The sequence below is a fragment of the Nansenia antarctica genome (genome assembly GCF_963989245.1).
Source record: "Nansenia antarctica genome assembly, chromosome: 2".
Lineage (NCBI taxonomy): Eukaryota > Metazoa > Chordata > Actinopteri > Argentiniformes > Microstomatidae > Nansenia > Nansenia antarctica.
The window spans coordinates 41884366-41902788 of record NC_137675.1 but is presented as its reverse complement, the minus strand read 5'-3'; the positions used below and the strand labels follow the sequence as shown (position 1 = coordinate 41902788).

The window sequence follows — 18423 nt, the reverse complement described above, 5'->3', positions numbered from 1 at the left end:
CCGTAGTGGATCCTCTGTAGTTCTTCAAAATGTGGCTTCAAAATAGCCCTCAAGTCACCGTGGGAATGCAGATGTTGGATTAAGTTCTAATCTTTCACTGATTTTACAACGAGTCATTACTGAGAGAACTATCTACTGACACAAATGTAAATAAATTATTAATAATAATAATAATAATAATAATAATAATGTAGATTCTACTGCATATGTATCGGCATGAATCAAAACACTTCAGTCCTATTCTAATAGCAGGGCTAGTGCATGGAGAGAGAAAAAAATGTTTCAGTTATTGTTTCATTTATTCCACTGTTCTATCGCAGTAAATGACCTCCACTTTTCTACATGTCAACTTCATCAAGTAACGCATGCCATATTGTGGTAGTTAAAAGTAGTACTTCTCAGAGGAGGGAGACAAAATCCTAGCCCCAACAAAATATGGTCTTAACATGATATCATGTCCTCTTGGTGAGGAAAGAAATAGAGAGGGGAATGTTTAGGATCAAAACAAACGATAAGGCAAGACGCCCATTTCTATTGAATACAATCTTTTTGCAGCCAATGGTCTGACAAAAAGTTATAATAGGCCATATGTTATTTTTTTAGAACATACCGTTTCGTTTGCCCTCTACCTCGCTGTGGACCCAAGGGGGAGTAGTTGGACGTGGGACCAGTCACCCCTTCTTTCTCCGTTACTCCAGTCCTGACGGCTGAGAACCTACACGTCGCCGTTACTCAGACAGATGTAGGACTTGGTGCGAAAAATCAATGAAGAATTCTAGAAAGTGCAAACTTCAGAGCGCAACCAGTGGCATTGTGGATAGCCAAAAAAACGTTATAAAGACGCCACGTTGTAATGTGTTGATCATGCCGATAAATCAAGCAGACACACCCCCAGTATTTCCATTGGCTGTGGTCGTACTTCGCAGTCCTCAGTACCCTGCCCTATCGCATAACAGCTTATGCTTAGACCATAATGTAACATTACACGGCATGGGGCGCACACGTCCTGTCGTGGTCACTTGCCTATCGTATTAAGTAATTGGTTAAAAGGCTACATCTGTATCTGACGTTGTCACTATGAAAAAAGATATAGGCCTACATACATTTGTCATACAGCCACAAATCTACTGTTTGTTTGTTTGTTTTAAAGTAACAGCTGTTTGTGAGTAGTAGTGCTGTCATGTTACGATACCAGAATTTTTACTTTGATACCGATACCATGTTTAGTATTAAAATGTGATGCATATCAGGGGATATTTGATAATCTATAACCTTAATATTTGGTAAAATTGCATTTTTAGACCATTATTCCTTATAGCTAAATCATTTAAAGTATTTAATGACTTAGTTTAGTTCCAAAACTACATAACTATTGTACAAATGCCATTAAAACGTTATTCTACTATTCAACTAATATTTATGCAACATATTACATAATATTCATGTGTGCACTGTAATACGATTACACTCATAACAGCAATATATATAATTATTCTGCTGCTAGCCAGCAGGCCTGGGGTCGTCACTAGCTACAAAGTCAGATTCCACTGCTACAAAGTCAGATTCCACTGCTACAAAGTCAGATTCCACTGCTACAAAGTCAGTTTCCACTGCTGCAAAGTCAGATTCCACTGCTACAAACTCAGATTCCACTGCTACAAACTCAGATTCCACTGCTACAAACTCAGATTCCACTGCTACAAACTCAGATTCCACTGCTACAAACTCAGATTCCACTGCTACAAAGTCAGATTCCACTGCTACAAACTCAGATTCCACTGCTACAAAGTCAGATTCCAGCTCTTCCACCTCTGCTGGCCGGCTGGCACCACTGCCTCTATGAGGATGCAGCAGTCGTGTTAACCAATCACAGCTCTTCACCATCCTGGCTCCCTGCTGATGGAACAAGCTGCCCACGGCTGTCTTCATCCCATCTACCCCCCCTTTACAGATTCTCTACTGTAAAAATAATCTTATAAAATGTTTTAATAATAATAATAATAATAATCTTAATTTCTTCCTTCTTCAAGCATTATGACTGCCAATGGCCCCTGGCCCGAGCATAAATTACTTTTTCTTGTGATGACTGATGGATAGATGATTCACTTACTTAATGTATTTGTTGTAAGTTGCTTTGGATGATAGCGTCTGCTAAATGCCCTGGAGCATGTAGATTCCACTGCCACAAAGTCACATTCCAAAGCCACAAAGTCACATTCCAAAGCCACAAAGTCACATTCCAAAGCCACAAAATTGCAAAACCCGTTTGAGGCCAACAGAGAGGATACTATTTCCTCCTGAAGGGTTGGTGTCAGGGTTAGGGTTAGGACCCGAGAGCTGCAGCATGATATAGCCAATCCTCCTGTGAACAGGGCGGTAATATTTCCCACAGGTGAGAACAAATGTGACACAGTTTGATCATTTGGTCCACATGTCGGCAACCAATCAAAATGTTCAGACTTTTATTTTGAAACACAGAACTACGTTTCAATGTTGTTGAGAATCACAACACACACTCGCTAGTCAAGCCAAAATACTGCAACGCAATGGATTCGGTGAGTAATCCTCACTGCTACCTAGTTTGTAGCAGGCTCACAAAACAAGCTGTGTTAGTTGACTAGCGTTGTGTCATTGATTTTCAACAACACAGAAATGTATCACATTTTTGGAAAGAAAACTCAGATCATTACATTAGATCCCGACATAAGGACCTATGCATTAGAACGTGTCACAAATGTTCTTGTCAAATCTACTGAAGGGCTCAGCTGTCCAGAGAGAACAAGTTACTTTGTTAGCTGACCGTCCAAGTGATATATGTGGGACCTAAAAAGTTATAATAATAACCTGATGAATTATCATCGAGCTAGTAGGGTTCAGCTATTCCAATGTAAGTGTCACTTGAAGATATATTTACTTTTACAAAAGAAGAGCCCTATAAACGGTTTAAATACCTGTCTACTGAAGTGTAACCAGATAACCCTCTGTAACATACAGAGTGAACTGTATTCAGTCCAAAAAGCAGCCATTAAACCCAAACCTACAGACCTTGACCAGCATTGCTTCAGACTATGATTCAGTCAACACTATGACACAGTGTTGACTGTGCATAATATCTCTTTCATAATACCATTGTAGCCTACCATTTAGACAACACAGTGCACTCATTGGACTATACAGACATTTTATAGAAACATTATTACAGTATTCGATAATTGTCATTAAATATTATTGTTGTTGTTTACCCACAGAGGCTTAGAGAACCGGTCTGCTATTGCTGTGGTCCAGGTGGTCTTGCCATACCAGAAATTAATCAATATGTTGAGGTTTCTCAGTTTCAATGTGATGACGGTAGTCCTGGTGGCAATTGTAATAAAACATATTTAAAAGTTTAGTACTTTAATTAAGAGTAATTACACCCATAAATACTACCAAATACAATTTCCCAACTGTCTTTGGCACTATGCAACAATTACAAATAATGTTGCATTATTTCACATCAGGGTTTGTTTTTGAAGTATGTATACGTGCATTCATAAAGCCTTAATAACTGGCTCCTGATTGTAAGTTCCTTATTTGTCAAGTACAAAGTGAATATCGATTAGTCTATACTAATGACTATTTGTAAATGGTTCATAATTGAATAATATACTAAGTGATTTATTAACTAATTATAAACCAGTTTTTAAACCTGTTACAAACATAATGAAAGAAAGGTTGCTTTCACAGCAGACGGCAGGAAACACTGTCATGAGGCCCTCCCCGCCCATCTGAATTCTCACCCAATCAGAAATCACAAAGAGGTTATCTGGCTGAAGATGAATGAAGTCAGAGCGGGATATAATGGTAAATGGACTGACTTATATAGCGCCTTATTCCAAAGCGCTTTATTCCTCTCATTCACACACCAATGGCAACAAGCAAGGTGCCGGCCCGCTCATTGGGAGCAATTCGGGGTTAAGTGTCTTGCCCAAGGACACTTCGACATGTGGCCAACCAGGGCTTGAACCGCTGATCTGCCAACCTTGCGCTCATTAGATGCCAGCTCTAGCTCCTGCGCCACAGCCACACCCTGCCAAGCATAGGCCTATATGGCCTTTGATGAAGTTCATACTGTCTACGAAAGTAATATAATCCATGTTGAAGTAATTCATTAGGACGAAATAAGATGAACATGAATGAATTAATACAAGTCTAACATACTCATCATTGGTCAACCTTAAACAGAAGGTGAATTTAAGTCAGATTTAATTCACAAATTGACAGCTACGTGACATAACATAGCTGTTGCTATAGCTGTTGCTATGCAACACCTTACAAGTAGGCCTAGGCCTAAATAATGGCTAATACAATAGTTGTATTAACCTCATAAGCCATGTATAGGTAATATGTTTTTTTTAAATTAATGGATATCATACATTTTTCTGTCCAAAAATGGGTCTATGAAATACAGATTGTGGCTTTAAACTCAAATGAGATCTGGGCAAAAATATCTCTGTCAACCTTATGATTTTCCTCATTGGAATGGGTTAGGGTTAGGGTATTACAAAAAAAAAAAAAAATGTTCAGTGCTGTTCACTCTTTTTCTTTTTGGTCATTTTAAATCAGGAAAAATCTGTTCATCTTTCACAAGCATTTTATTGCCAACCCATATGATTTGCCCCACAAGAACGTGCGTCCTAGTAAAATCAATTATGTTCGTGTCCATGATACTTTGAACTAATATTTTCAGTTTTTTTATGCTCAAATGTACAAAAAAGTATTCTAAAAGTAATCTTATGAATGTGTTACCTATTTTCAGTGATCTACCTGAAAACAATACTGATTACAATTTCAGTTTCAATTAAGTATTCTACCCAATGACTGAATTGCATGAATTGCATGACTGAATTGAACAGAATACCTCAGGTTCTCTGGTTTTCTGGCTGGTTAGGGGACATAATGCAGAGACTGCCTTACAATGCTGAGATGACAGTGATTTAGGTCAAATCAGCCCTGTGGCAAAGACAACCACTAAGAGAACTATCTCAGAGAGAGAGAGAGATAATGTTAGACATGTACAGTAACAGGAAGGTATAGAGAGAGATGTATGGGAGAGAGAATGAGAGAGAGGAGTAGGGAGAGTGGCAGAGGGGGAGGGAGGGTGAGGGCAAGAAAGAAAGATTTCCCGCGAGAGGAGGGCAAGACTTGTTTTTCTCGTTCCTGCATATCTCCAGAAGGTAGGACAGGCGTAAACAGCACAGGACGGGACAGTAGACAGACAGGGCTGTGTGAGCACAAGGTACTGAATGTTATTGAATCTAATTTAATATAATCTAATATAATAGAATCTACTGGAGTCTGCTGGAGTACTGGACACACAAAAGGTACTGTCATTTGTTGTTTCTACCTTGCATGAGAGAGAGAGAGAGAGAGAGAGAGAGAGAGAGAGAGAGAGAGACTTGTGTGTATATACTGTACATGCAGATCAGTCAGAGTATCAGATTACAGCTGCTGCTGATTTAATCTAATTACCAATGTAAGACCCATTGCCCCTTTATGTATTGTTTTGATCTTTGAAGATGATGATGTGCAGAAGCCTATCTTAATTTAATTTTTGCCATTTAGCAGACGCCTTTATCCAAAGCGACTTACAATTACGAATTACAGGGACATTCCCCCTGGAGTAACTGAGGGCTAAGTGCCTTACTCAAGGGCACACTAGTAGTGGTGTGGTTTCAGGCGGGATTTGAACTCACAACCTTCCGATCACAAGTCCAACTCACTATCCACTAGACCACCACCACCCCCTATCTTGCTCAACTTGAACCACGTACTCTGAACTGCACCTGTCATGGAGACACACACACAACACACACACACAACACACACACACACACACACACACACACACACACACACACACACACACACAGGAATGCTAAGCCACATTCTCACTGTCAGCTGAGGGAATGTGTCAATGTCGCAGTCATTTCCTGCCACTATCCCTTTTTCACGTCTTTGCATTTTTCATAATGTTCCTTGTGATTCTCAACATCTTCTAATCTGGTTGTCCCTGGTACTTTTTAGAATTGATTGATTCAGTGATTCAACATGCTAATTGCTTGGGCCAGAGGCTCCACCTTGTCAGGTGGTTATTGATATTTTAAACAGGACAGAACATGTATTTCCTCTTATAATAATAGCTATGGGGTTGGAGTATAATGTTTGGGGCCAAGTCCTACATGTAGGTGTTCTAGTACAAACCACAGATACGACCATTCTAAACAGCCTGGGATGTTTTTTAGCAGATGAAACATACAGTGCCTTCAGGAAGTATTCAGACCCCTTCACTTGTTCCACATTTTGTTGTGTTATAGACTCAATTTAAAATGGAATTTGCCATCAATCCACATACAAAGCCCTAGAATGACAAGGCGAAAAACAATTGAAATACAGAAATACCTCATGTACATAAGTATTCAGACCCTTTGCTATGACACACTTAAAATGAGCTAAAATACAAAAATGTTATCCAAATTAGCCGTTATGAATTGATGTATTAAACATTTTGGTGAGAGAATCCTCCAAACTTGAGTTCTTAAAAAAATAACATAATCAAAATAAAAACAAAAGTTCCAAACATTCCATACACAATAATGATCATACTTCACTTTTAGATTTATTTATCATCATATAAAAAATTATAATAACATAAATAAAATTAATAATAATAATAATAATTTGCAGATTGAATTACACATTCTTAATTATTTGTCACAACATTCCACAAGTTTACCTTTAACAGATATACCGTGGGGATAATAAGTATTCAACACATCAACAATTTCTAAATTCAACATGCATTGCAGCTATTCACCTGAAATTCAGACCAGACATTAATATTAACTCAATAAAACAGCACAGCTAAGGAAATTGTAACAACATTATGTGCAATAAAGGGAAATGACACAGGAAAGAATTATTGAACACGCTAACTGAAATGTATTTAATACTTGGTGGAGAAGCCTTTGTTTCCAATTCAAGTTTCAAGTTGTATTGTTACATCCTATTACACAAGTGTGAGAGTAACATTCTTAGGGCTTTAGGTTCCTGACATTGCAGCACAAGACAATAAGGTGATAGGCAAGATAACTCAAGATAAATAGTGACAATAGTACAAGACATAAGTGAGACAATTGGACTTACGTTAAGTGACAAGTTGTGGGAGACAAATAAGACAGGATATATTTAGCAGTACAGCTAGTCAAATAAAATAAAGTAGAAATGTCATGAGTATTCCACTGGGTGGCAGTGGGTGTAAGAGGCAGTATTGAGTAAAGTGACTGTGTGCTTAAGGTTAGGTAGCCCGTATACATGGGGTGTGTACTGCTACACCCAACGTGACTCCTGTCCTATATCAGGTTTTCACAGTCAGCTAAACTCGCTTGCATCATATCCTCCAAGGAACAGACGAGTGTTGCAGATGGACAGGATTGAATGCAAAGAAGTGTGAAACTGAATTAAACATACAGAAAAAAAATACATGAGTATACAAAATAGCTGACTCAAGATAGTTACAGTTAGCATAACTAATTCTCTATTTTGCAATAACTTAAGGTGAAACTATCATTTTCTTTACCAGAATAACCTAATGTAAGTATATGAATGAACTAATCAGGTCAAGTTGCGTTGAATTGCATCGAACATTTTATTTACGCTAATCAGTGTTATAGTGTTGTCATCTCCCACCTTGACTTCTTCAACGCACTCGTGGCCACGGGGCCTCTGGGCTCTCTGCCTCCGCCATCAGACCTCCCTCGTGGCCGAGCTCTCTGGCTCCGCCACCAGACCTCCCCAGCTCATCCAGAATGCTGCCGTCTGTCTGGTTTTCAATCTCCCCAAATTCTCTCATCTCAACCCTTCCTTCTCACCCTTCACTGGCTCCTGGTAGCAGCCCACGTCAGATTCGACTCCCAGGCAGCACAGCCCCTCTCTACTTGCAGGCTTACTAGTCAGCCCCCAAACACCTGTCCGCTGACTCCCATCTTCCACCTCGGCTGGCCGACTGGCGCCACCGCCTCTACGTGGATGCAGCAGGCTTGTTACTCGATCACGGCTTTTCACTGTCCTGGCGCCCTACTAGTGGAACATACTGTATCTTCCACCATAGACTAAAGACCCATCTCTTCACCTTAACTGTCCCTCCTAAGATCTCTTCATCCCCTCTACCCCCCTGTACAGTTAAGAGTGCCAAATGGCCCCTGGCCCTAGCATAGATTACTTTTTCTTGCGATGACTGATGGACAGATGATTCACTTATTTAGACAAATGTATTTGTCTAACACAAATGTATTTGTGTTGTAAGTCGCTTTAGATAAAGGCGTCTGCTAAATGCCAAAAATGTAAAATCTTTGTCCCCTTGTGCAGTTGCAAACCGTTGTCTGCCTTTTTTTATGGCAGTTTTGGAGCTGTGGCTTCTTCCTTACTGAGCGGTCTTTCAGGTTATGTCGATATGGTACTAGTTTTACTGTGGATATACAGTAGATACTTTTGTACCTGTTTCCTCCAGCATCTTCACAAGGTCCTTTCCTGTCGTTCTGGGATTGATTTGCACTTTTCGCACCAAAATACGTTCATCTCTACGAGGCAGAACGCATCTCCATCCTGAGCGGTATGGCGGCTGCGTGGTGTTTATACTTGCGCACTATTGTTTGTGCAGATGAACGTGTTACCTTCAGATGAACGTGTTACCTTCAGATGAACGTGTTACCTTCAGATGAACGTGTTACCTTCAGATGAACGTGTTACCTTCAGATGAACGTGTTACCTTCAGATGGACGTGGTACCTTCAGATGAACGTGTTACCTTCAGATGAAGTGGTACCTTCAGATAGACGTGGTACCTTCAGGGGTTGCAAATTTCTCCTAAGGATTAACCAGACTTGTGTGGGAGCACAATGTTATTTTCTGAGGACTGATTAGTTTTGATTTTCCCATGATGTCAAGCAAAGACAAGTCCCCCAGCACTGCGTCTCCTGAAGACACCCGCTTTTTCCCCTTTACTGTGTCCCCTAAAACTTATATTGGCCCCCCCTTGTACTGTTTATCCAGTGTCTATATAATAAAAAAATATAGGTTTAGATTATATTCTAGGTTTAGAAGATGGTGATAGAAGTAGATTTTTCGTTCTATCACAGAGACTGCCAATGGCCCCGGGCCTGAGCTGGATTATTCTTCCTGCTACGACTGGTGGATTGATGATTCACTTGCTCAGTCAAATGTATTGAGTGTAAGTCGCTTTGGAATAAAACGTCTGCTAAATGCCAAAAATGTAAATGTAAATGCAAAGAGGCACTGAGTTTGAAGGTAGGCCTTAAAATACATCCACAGGTAGGTCTCCAAGGCTACGTTCACACTGCAGTGAAATGTGACCCGAATCCGATTTTTTTGCCGACACGCGACTCATGTCTGATTTATGCATGACTGTGTGAACAGCGCAAGTCACACGAAATCTGACTTTTTAAAATCCGACCAGGGTCTCGTTCAGAGGTGGTATTACATTGGATACATATCAGATATTTAGCAACGCGCCCTCCGTCTGAACTGTCAAGTCGCGTTTAATCCGACTTTTACGTCACTCTAGCAGGGTTGCCAGATGGGATTGACAATTTACAGCCTAACCAGTCCAAACCGCTAAATCCAGTAACCCATTCGGCGTTAACCCGCCCCATCTGGCAACCCTGCACTCTAGGCGCACTTGCTCATATCTTTGTCGGCTTCCGCTGCACAAAAACTTGAAAATGAAACCGGTTGTAACGTTATCATGTTATGTTATCATGTTATGTTATCATGTTATCATATATATTGTAACGATCCTGTATGAGGCCCGTTAGCAGCTCCACCAAGGGAGTTAACTCACCACTTGTTACGTTCTACATTCGCTAGGGAGAATAAGAAGTAACAAAATTCAGGTGTTATGAGTAATATAAAGATATTTATTACTGCTAGGATTAATTAACGTCATAATGGTACAAATAAAACAGAATTAGAACTAACAAATGCCTCCTATTAATCATAAACAAAATAAGTCACCAAATAAAAGAACACAACTACATCCACCAAGGATGGTTTTTCTTCAATCAAATAAAAGAGTCATAAAGTATAAACGGTGACTATTAAAGCACAAAATAAACACTACACAAGTATCAATGAATTCACTAAACAAGTATCAAATAATTCACTAAACAAGTATCAAATAATTCACTAAACCAAAGAACACAACTAACAAATTAAACCACCAGCATGGCATAACAAAATGGTGGGAACTGTGTGAATGGATCACACAGCTCCTGCTGGTTCTCTCTCAAGGTCTTTTGTAGGGTGTGGCATCTGATGATTGGTTGGGGTTGATTATTGGCTGGTGATGATTGGCTGGAGTTGATTGACCACTGCTGGAGTTGATTGGTAATTATCACGGGGGGGGGGGGTGGATCCCCTGGACTGGACTTATGGCTGTTAAAAAGACATACACACAAATACACAGACACAGACAACCAGGCTACTCATAGCCGTCACACTCCCCCCCTTAAGACACAAACCCAAGGATTCGGACAGGTTACAACTGCTATTACCACCACAAACCAACCTGCCCGCCTACTCCTCCAATACTCTAGAGAGAGTATCTGCTAGCACATTGTCTATCCCCTTTTTATGTCTTATTTCTCATTTGTAATCTTGTACTATCAAAGCCCATCTCATCAAACGTTGATTGTGATTATACATCCGAGATAGGAAAACAATGGGATTATGATCGGTGAACACCACCACCGGCAAGGAACTGGACCCCACATATACTTCAAAATGTTGTAGAGCTAATAGCAAAGCAAGCGTTTCTTTCTCAATTGTAGAGTAATTTAATTGATGTTTGTTAAATTTTCTAGAGAAATATCCCACAGGATGGTCAACCCCATCCTTGTCCTCTTGCAATAGCACAGCCCCAGCTCCAACTCCACTAGCATCCACCTCTAACTTAAATGGTCTACCAAGATCAGGAGCCGCGAGCACGGGAGCATGACTTAGCAGTGATTTAACACTGTCAAACGCATGTTGACACTCCTTGCTCCACACAAAGTTTACTTTAGGACTGAGTATACTGGTCAATGGGTGTACAACAGTCGAAACATTTCTGCAAAAACTCCTGTAGTATCCTGCCATTCCCAGAAATCTGCGCAGTGCCCTCCGAGTGTTAGGGATGGGACACTCGGCTATGGCCACTACTTTTGCCTCCACAGGTAACACCTGCCCTTGACCCACTTGTCGGCCCAGATAAATGACAGTAGCTTGTCCAAATTCGCATTTCGCCAGATTTACTGTTAGCGAAGCTTTTGCAAGTCGTTTTAACACTTCCTCCAAAATGTGTAAATGCTCTTCCCACATAGACGTGTACACAATTAAATCATCAAGGTAAGCATTACAATTAGACACCCCTGTTAAAACGGTGTTTACCAACCTTTGAAAGGTGGCGGGAGCATTGCACATACCAAAAGCCATCACAGTGTACTGTAAAAAATGATCAGGTGTCACAAATGCAGAAATTTGGGAGGCGCGGTCAGTCAAGGGCACTTGCCAATAACCTTTGAGCAGATCTAATTTACTAACATACTTTGCCGTACCCAAATTGTCAACACAATCCTCCATCCGTGGGAGAGGATATGAATCAGTAACAGTAACCGCATTTACCTTTCGGAAATCGGTTATAAAACGAGGAGAACCGTCAGGTTTCATCTCTAGTAAACAGGGAGAACTCCAAGCACTAGAGCTAGGGATTGCTAACCCATTACGCAATAAATACTCCGCTTCCTGTCTCATCAAGGCCCTTTTTGTCGGGTTAACACGATAGGGATGTTGTTTGATAGGCCGCACCCCCTTAACATCAATGTCATGTCGAATTACCGTAGTTTGACTCGGCACATCACCAAATATACACGGAAAACGCTTGATCAACTCCATTACCTCAACTTGCTGTCCAGCTGACAAATTAGTTAACTGAGTGGGCAACACTTTTAACATTTCCGAGTTGACCAATCGAGTACTCTGATTAGAGGAATGACGTGCCATCAAATCCTCATCGGTCGCGCACAGAGACTCTGTCACAATTAATGCACAGCTGCCAGTGACTACCGGCTTAGGGACAGTTTTACATGTCTCCTGACTAATATTTGATTCCTCACGGGAGTAATAGCGCTCATACAGGATCGTTACACTATTGTAGCGAACGAGAACTGGTAGTGTAACTCGCCCCATGCGGGAATCGAACCCCGATCTCCCGCATAACCGCCGGCCGTGCTAACCACAACACCAAGAGAGTTAACTCCCTTGGTGGAGTTGCTAACGGACCTTATACAGGTTCGTTACACTATCCTCACCGTTCGGGAGAGCGTGCCCTCACGCTTCACTATGTCAAGTCCCTCACGTGGACACGGCTCTCCGATGGCCTTCCTTCCATCCCACTTCTGACACCAGTGTAGCGAACGGGAACTGGTAGTGTAACTCGCCCCATGCGGGAGTCGAACCCCGATCTCCCGCATAACCGCCGGCCGCGCTAACCATAGCTTGTGGTTGTGGTTATGCATGGGGCGAGTTACACTACCAGTTCCCGTTCGCTACACTGGTGTCAGAAAGTTGGGATGGAAGGAAGGCCATCGGAGAGCCGTGTCCACGTGAGGGACTTGACATAGTGAAGCGTGAGGGCACGCTCTCCCGAACGGTGAGGATAGTGTAACGATCCTGTATGAGGCCCGTTAGCAGCTCCACCAAGGGAGTTAACTCTCTTGGTGTTGTGGTTAGCGCGGCCGGCGGTTATGCGGGAGATCGGGGTTCGACTCCCGCATGGGGCGAGTTACACTACCAGTTCCCGTTCGCTACAATATTATATATCATAAATCTAGATATACTTGCAGTATACAGAGTAGACCTGTATCCTACAAAGACACTTAGATTTAGTAATCTAAAAATTAATTAAACCCCTATACTTTCTTTTATTTATTTTTTTGTTTCTTTTTATTTTACTACTCAATCTTTTCAGTTTGTAAAGCGACTTTGAGTGTCTAGAAAAGCGCTATATAAGTCTAATGTATCATTTATTATTATTGCTGTGCGTGACAGCCTGACGTCATTGTTATTGTCCTTCTGCACTTGCGAGTCTGTTCAGGGCCGTGGAATGTTCACACGTCAATGTAGGTGGTAGGACTCTAGTGGATAGTGAGTTGGACTTGTGATCGGTTGTGAGTTCAAATCCTGCCTGAAACCACACCACTACTAGTGTGCCCTTGAGTAAGGCCTTGAGCCCTCAGTTACTCCAGGGGGAATGTCCCTGTAATTCGTAATTGTAAATCGCTTTGGATTAAAAGCGTCTGCTAAATGGCAAAATTAAGAATTAATTAAATTAATGTAGGTCAAATATAGGTCACATTTTAAAAGTAATGTGAACTGCCAAACCAAAAAATCGGATCTGTGTAAAAAATCGGAATTGAGCATCAAGACCTGCCATGTGAACGTAGCCCAATTGACTCAAATTATGTCAATTAGCCGGTGGGGGAGGCTGGTAAGCGGAGCAGGCAGGGCAGACAGCCAGGGAGACAGGATCCTCAGGTGTGCAGAACAAACAGGTGGAACTGATAACAGATAACGAGACAGAGAACCAGAGAACCAGAGGCTGGCCATGCCCACACGGACAGACAGGATAGAGTGGGAGGAGCTTCTAGCAGACTAGAAGGAATTGGAGGGCGTGACCTGTTGATTGACACACCTTTTGATTTTGTAGCAGTTTAGTTTAGTTTGGATTGTTTACATTTAAGTCTCTGGAATTTGTTTGGTTGTTGTTATTCAACTGTCCCTCTCACCTCAGCCCCTCTCTCTCTCGCTCTCCCTCTAACACACACACACACACACAGATGTCTGCGATGCCCCCTCTGGTGGCCCCCAGGAAACCATCAGGTATCCGAGTCATGATGCCTCAGGGGGACCTCAGGGGGACTGCCTCTTCAGGCCTCAGAGGTAAAGGCTCTGTGTTGAAATGTCATACTTCCATGCTATTTATAACAAGTGTGAGTGGCTGCTAAGTATCCTTGAAAGATTAGGATGTCATACTGTATTCACTGTCGAATGTGATATGGGACATGAAATGTGAAGTACATTACAAGTACTTCAAAGTACACCACCCCTTGCTGCTAACTTGCGACTTTTGGGGTCCATCAAAAATAGACAGCTTGGTACACCACTAATTGGAAAATATTTAATTTGTTTAAATATGACTGAGCAAAAACACCAATTTCTCATCTAAAACGTACTGTATGTGTTTTCTAAGATGTTCTTCTCATTAGGCATTTTGGTGTTGTAACTAACTTTTCACGGAGCAAAAATATCAAGCATTAATGATATTAGTGATAACTTGCATAAGGTACATTTTCAGGTTGAAAATACATTTACAAATGTAGGAGCCATCGCCACAACCACAAGTTATCTGAATATGTGACTCATTGAGGATATCTGAATATGTGACTCATTGAGACGTTTGTTATGGAGGCTGATTCTGAACACAACCAAATACACACAACCTGCCATGTGTGTGTGGCCTGAGAGAGAGCAACCTGCCATGTGTGTGTGGCCTGAGAGAGAGTGATGTTAAGTATTTATAAGATTGTGTGTATATTTTGTCGTTCTCCTCAGTGAATGGTGCCAGTAGTGAGCAGAGATACAAATCCCCCGTAAATGCAGAGAGAGAAGTGGTATGTATCAATGTGTGTGTGTGTGTGTGTGTGTGTGTGTGTGTGTGTGTGTGTGTGTGTGTGTGTGTGAGTGTGTGTGTGTGTGTGTGTGTGTGTGTGTGTGTGTGTGTGTGTGTGTGCGCGCGCGTGTGTGTGTGTGTGTGTGTGTGTGTGTATGTGTGTGTATGTCTGTCTGTGTGTGTGTGTGTGTGTGTGTGTGGTACAAAAATGTGATGACTAACCTTGACACCTAAGAACTTGTATCGGTCGTAGGAACTAATGCCTAGCCCTAGGCCTTAACTCTGTGGGCTAACACAGTCTTGAGACCAGCATACAACACACGTTCAGTTCCCCAGTTGTTCACTTGTACACACCTTCATATGTGGTACGTGTATTTTCTGGTTTCTTGTGTAACCCTGCTCTCACAGCCCCATGGCACTGGCCTGGTACTGATGGACTGCTTTTCTGGGGGTGTCTGATGTCTGTCTGCCAGGAGATCCTGAACCACTGCTTTGATGACGTGGAACGCTTCATGGGGCGTTTGCAGCAGACCGCTGAAGCACAGAGCATCCTGAACCAGAACCAGAGGAAGACGAAAAAGAAGAAGAAGAAGAAGAAGGGCGGTCTCCAGGACCAAGACGGTGAGAGAGAGAGAGAGAGAGAGAGAGAGAGAGAGAGAGAGTGAGGGGGGAGAGAGAGAGAAGGTGAGAGAGAGGGTGGGAGAGAGAGAGAGAGGGGGGGGGAGAGAGAGAGAGAGAGCGAGGGGGGGAGAGAGAGAGAGAGGGAGAGAGAGAGGGGGGGAGAGAGAGAGAGAGGGTGAGAGAGGAGAGAGAGAGGGGGGGGGAGAGAGCGAGAGAGAGAGAGAGAGAGAGAGAGAGGGAGAGGGGGGGAGAGAGAGGGGGGGGGAGAGAGAGAGGGTGAGAGAGAGAGGGAGAGGGGGAGAGAGGTACACAAGAAGTAGGCCTACCTATGAATTGCTTAACACCAGTGGCGTACAACAAAACGTAAACCTGACTTTTCCTAAATGTTTGTTTTGTTTGTTTGTGGGCAGGCCCACTCATATTCTTCATTTTATTGGACAGATGTGAAGACAGACAGGAAAGTAAGGAGAGAGGGCATGTCAGCAGGGCATAAGCCAGATTTGAACCCAATGCCGACATGGGCATATGTGTGCACTGTAGACCGGGGTGCTAGACCACTGGGCCACCCCAGGCCACACCAACATTTGGTTTGCATTATTCGAAATTCGAAATAACAAATAGAATATAAATATATATATAATATATAAAGGCAGACACATCTCCATCACCAATGTGCAATTCCATGTGAATGGAATACCATAAACATAACAATAGGATTGAATTGAGAACCAAATACTCAGAAAGGTCTTGACAACAGTATAAAGTGACTGTAGCCCAACAATGGTTATAATACAGTTTCTCTACTATGAATATATATATTATTATTTTTTATAAAAATACAAATCTTCCTTCTAGCATTGTGACTGCCAGTGGCCCCTGGTCCTAGCATAGATGTGTTTTTCTTATGATGACTGATGGATAGATGATTCCCTTACTTAAACAAATACTTGTTGTAAGTTGCTTTGGATAGAGACATTAATTAATTGCTTCACTTTTTCAATTAGAAATGTCAAAATATGTTACATTATTATTTGTGTACTTTCAGCATTCTGGCCAGCATTCATAGGCCAGCATTCTGTCTGTCTGTCTGTCTGTCTGTCTGTCTGTCTGTCTGTCTGTCTGTCTGTCTGTCTGTCTGTCTATCTACAGTATCTGTCTGTCTGTCTCTCTGTCTGTCTGTCTGTCTGTTTATCTATCTACCTATCTATCTATCTATCTGTCTGTCTGTCTGTCTGTCTGTCTGTCTGTCTGTCTGTCTGTCTGTCTGTCTGTCTATGTGTCTGTCTGTCTGTCTGTCTGTCTGTCTATCTACAGTGCCTTGCAAAAGTATTCACCCCCTTGGCTTTTTACCTATTTTATTACATTACAACCTGTAATTTAAACATTTTTTTAATCAGAATTGTATTTGATGAATCTGCACAGAATCGTGTTAGTTTTTAAATGAAATGAGAAATATATATATAAAAAAAGAATTTAAAAAAATAAAGAACTGAAAATTGGCATGTGCATATGTATTCACCCCCTTTGTTATGAAGCCCCTAAAAACTTCTGGTGCAACCAATTACCTTCAGAAGTCACATAATTAGTGAAATGAAGTCCACTTGTATGCAATCTAAGTGTCACATGATCTGTCAGTATATACACACCTTTTCTGAAAGGCCCCAGAGGCTGCAACACCTAAGCAAGAGGCACCACCAACCAAACACTGCCATGAAGACCAAGGAACTCTCCAAACAAGTCCGAGACAAAGTTGTTGAGAAGTACAAGTCAGGGTTACAACAGTGGCAACAGTGGAAAAGGGAGAAATCAAGCAATGGAAAAAGATCATTGACAAATGTGTCGACTGACGGCAGTGGCGGACTGGCCACCGGGCATGCCTGGCAAATGCCAGGAGGGCCGCGAGACTCTGGGCCGCTCAGAATGTATTATCTTTTTAAAATATATATATACTGTATATATATATATTATTTGTAATTTTGTCTCTGGTGATTTTCATTGAAAATAACTTATTTCAGCAGACCGCGGCCCAAAACATATATTATATCGGCCCGGGCCGCGGATTTGCGGAACCTAGGATGGTAGGGGATGGTAGAGCAATACCGCTACCTGATTGGTTGGCGAAGCACTCGTGAAGAGCCCCCTCATTGGCTGGCGAGTCTACCATCTAATTAGCCAGACTCCTTGCTATAAGCTAGCAATATTGGGCTAACGTAAACGTTATCCAATAATGCGTTGTCCATGTGTTGAATAGAAGTGATGATAGTTGAGTATGGTTGAAGTCTGCAGACTAGTTACTGCTCCTAAATAGTGTTACTTTATTAGATGACTCAGTGTTGCTTCTGAAGAGTCCGGAGGGAGCATGACTATGGGAAAGTGAAAGAGGGGAGCGGTGCACAGCAGAAAATGAACACACTCCCCTGAAGTTGCGTCAACACAGTAATATGGTTTGTGGGTATACAATGTGACAAATTGAATGTTAACAAGCTGGTTAATATCAGAATAAAACGTGCAGACTGCAGAATGAGTGTTTCTGGTTTATTTTATGAAGCTGGTTCACATGACCAAGGTCAGGCTAGTACTGTATTTACACTGTGTTGCCCAGTCAATAAACATGTTTCCTTATGACTTCTAACCTTTATTGGTGTAGGTAGGGGCCCGAACAATGACTCAAGCCCAGGGGCCCCCACTAGGTAGGGGCTATGCTTGGGAAATGGAGTTCAATATAAGATCTAAAGAATTAGCCTACTTGTTGTGAGTTTGATTTCAGAATTTAGCAGTTGGCATTGTTTCTCATGTTTTTGTCTGGCCTATTTGTCCTGAATGTGCCTTATAGCATACTACTGGTTATACTATGCTCTCAATAACGTTGTGTGGATTGTTGTCGGCACTCTGAATTCATCAGCGATTGTAGTGTGTCAGTTGCGTGTGCGTGTGTGTGTTACATTTGTGTTCCAAATGTCTACATTCGATTCTAGTCAGTCTGGTTATCTCAAGCTTTTTATGTTAACAATCCGTGTTGATGTTGCGTTTGGAAATAGG

The 18423-nt window shown here is 41.7% G+C and overlaps 1 protein-coding gene across 1 annotated transcript in view; it reads left to right on the top strand.

The window, feature by feature from the left end:
• Positions 1–13930: 13930 nt before the first annotated feature.
• LOC308150162 (epidermal growth factor receptor kinase substrate 8-like protein 1) overlaps positions 13931–18423 on the top strand; it is a gene marked incomplete at both ends in the record, with an annotated part of 42514 nt that continues 38021 nt past the window's right edge. Inside the window, 3 exons of the mRNA XM_080523022.1 lie at positions 13931–14033; positions 14706–14764; positions 15237–15384. Coding sequence (XP_080379148.1) covers positions 13931–14033; positions 14706–14764; positions 15237–15384 — 310 coding nt within the window. The remainder of the gene's footprint in view (positions 14034–14705; positions 14765–15236; positions 15385–18423) is intronic.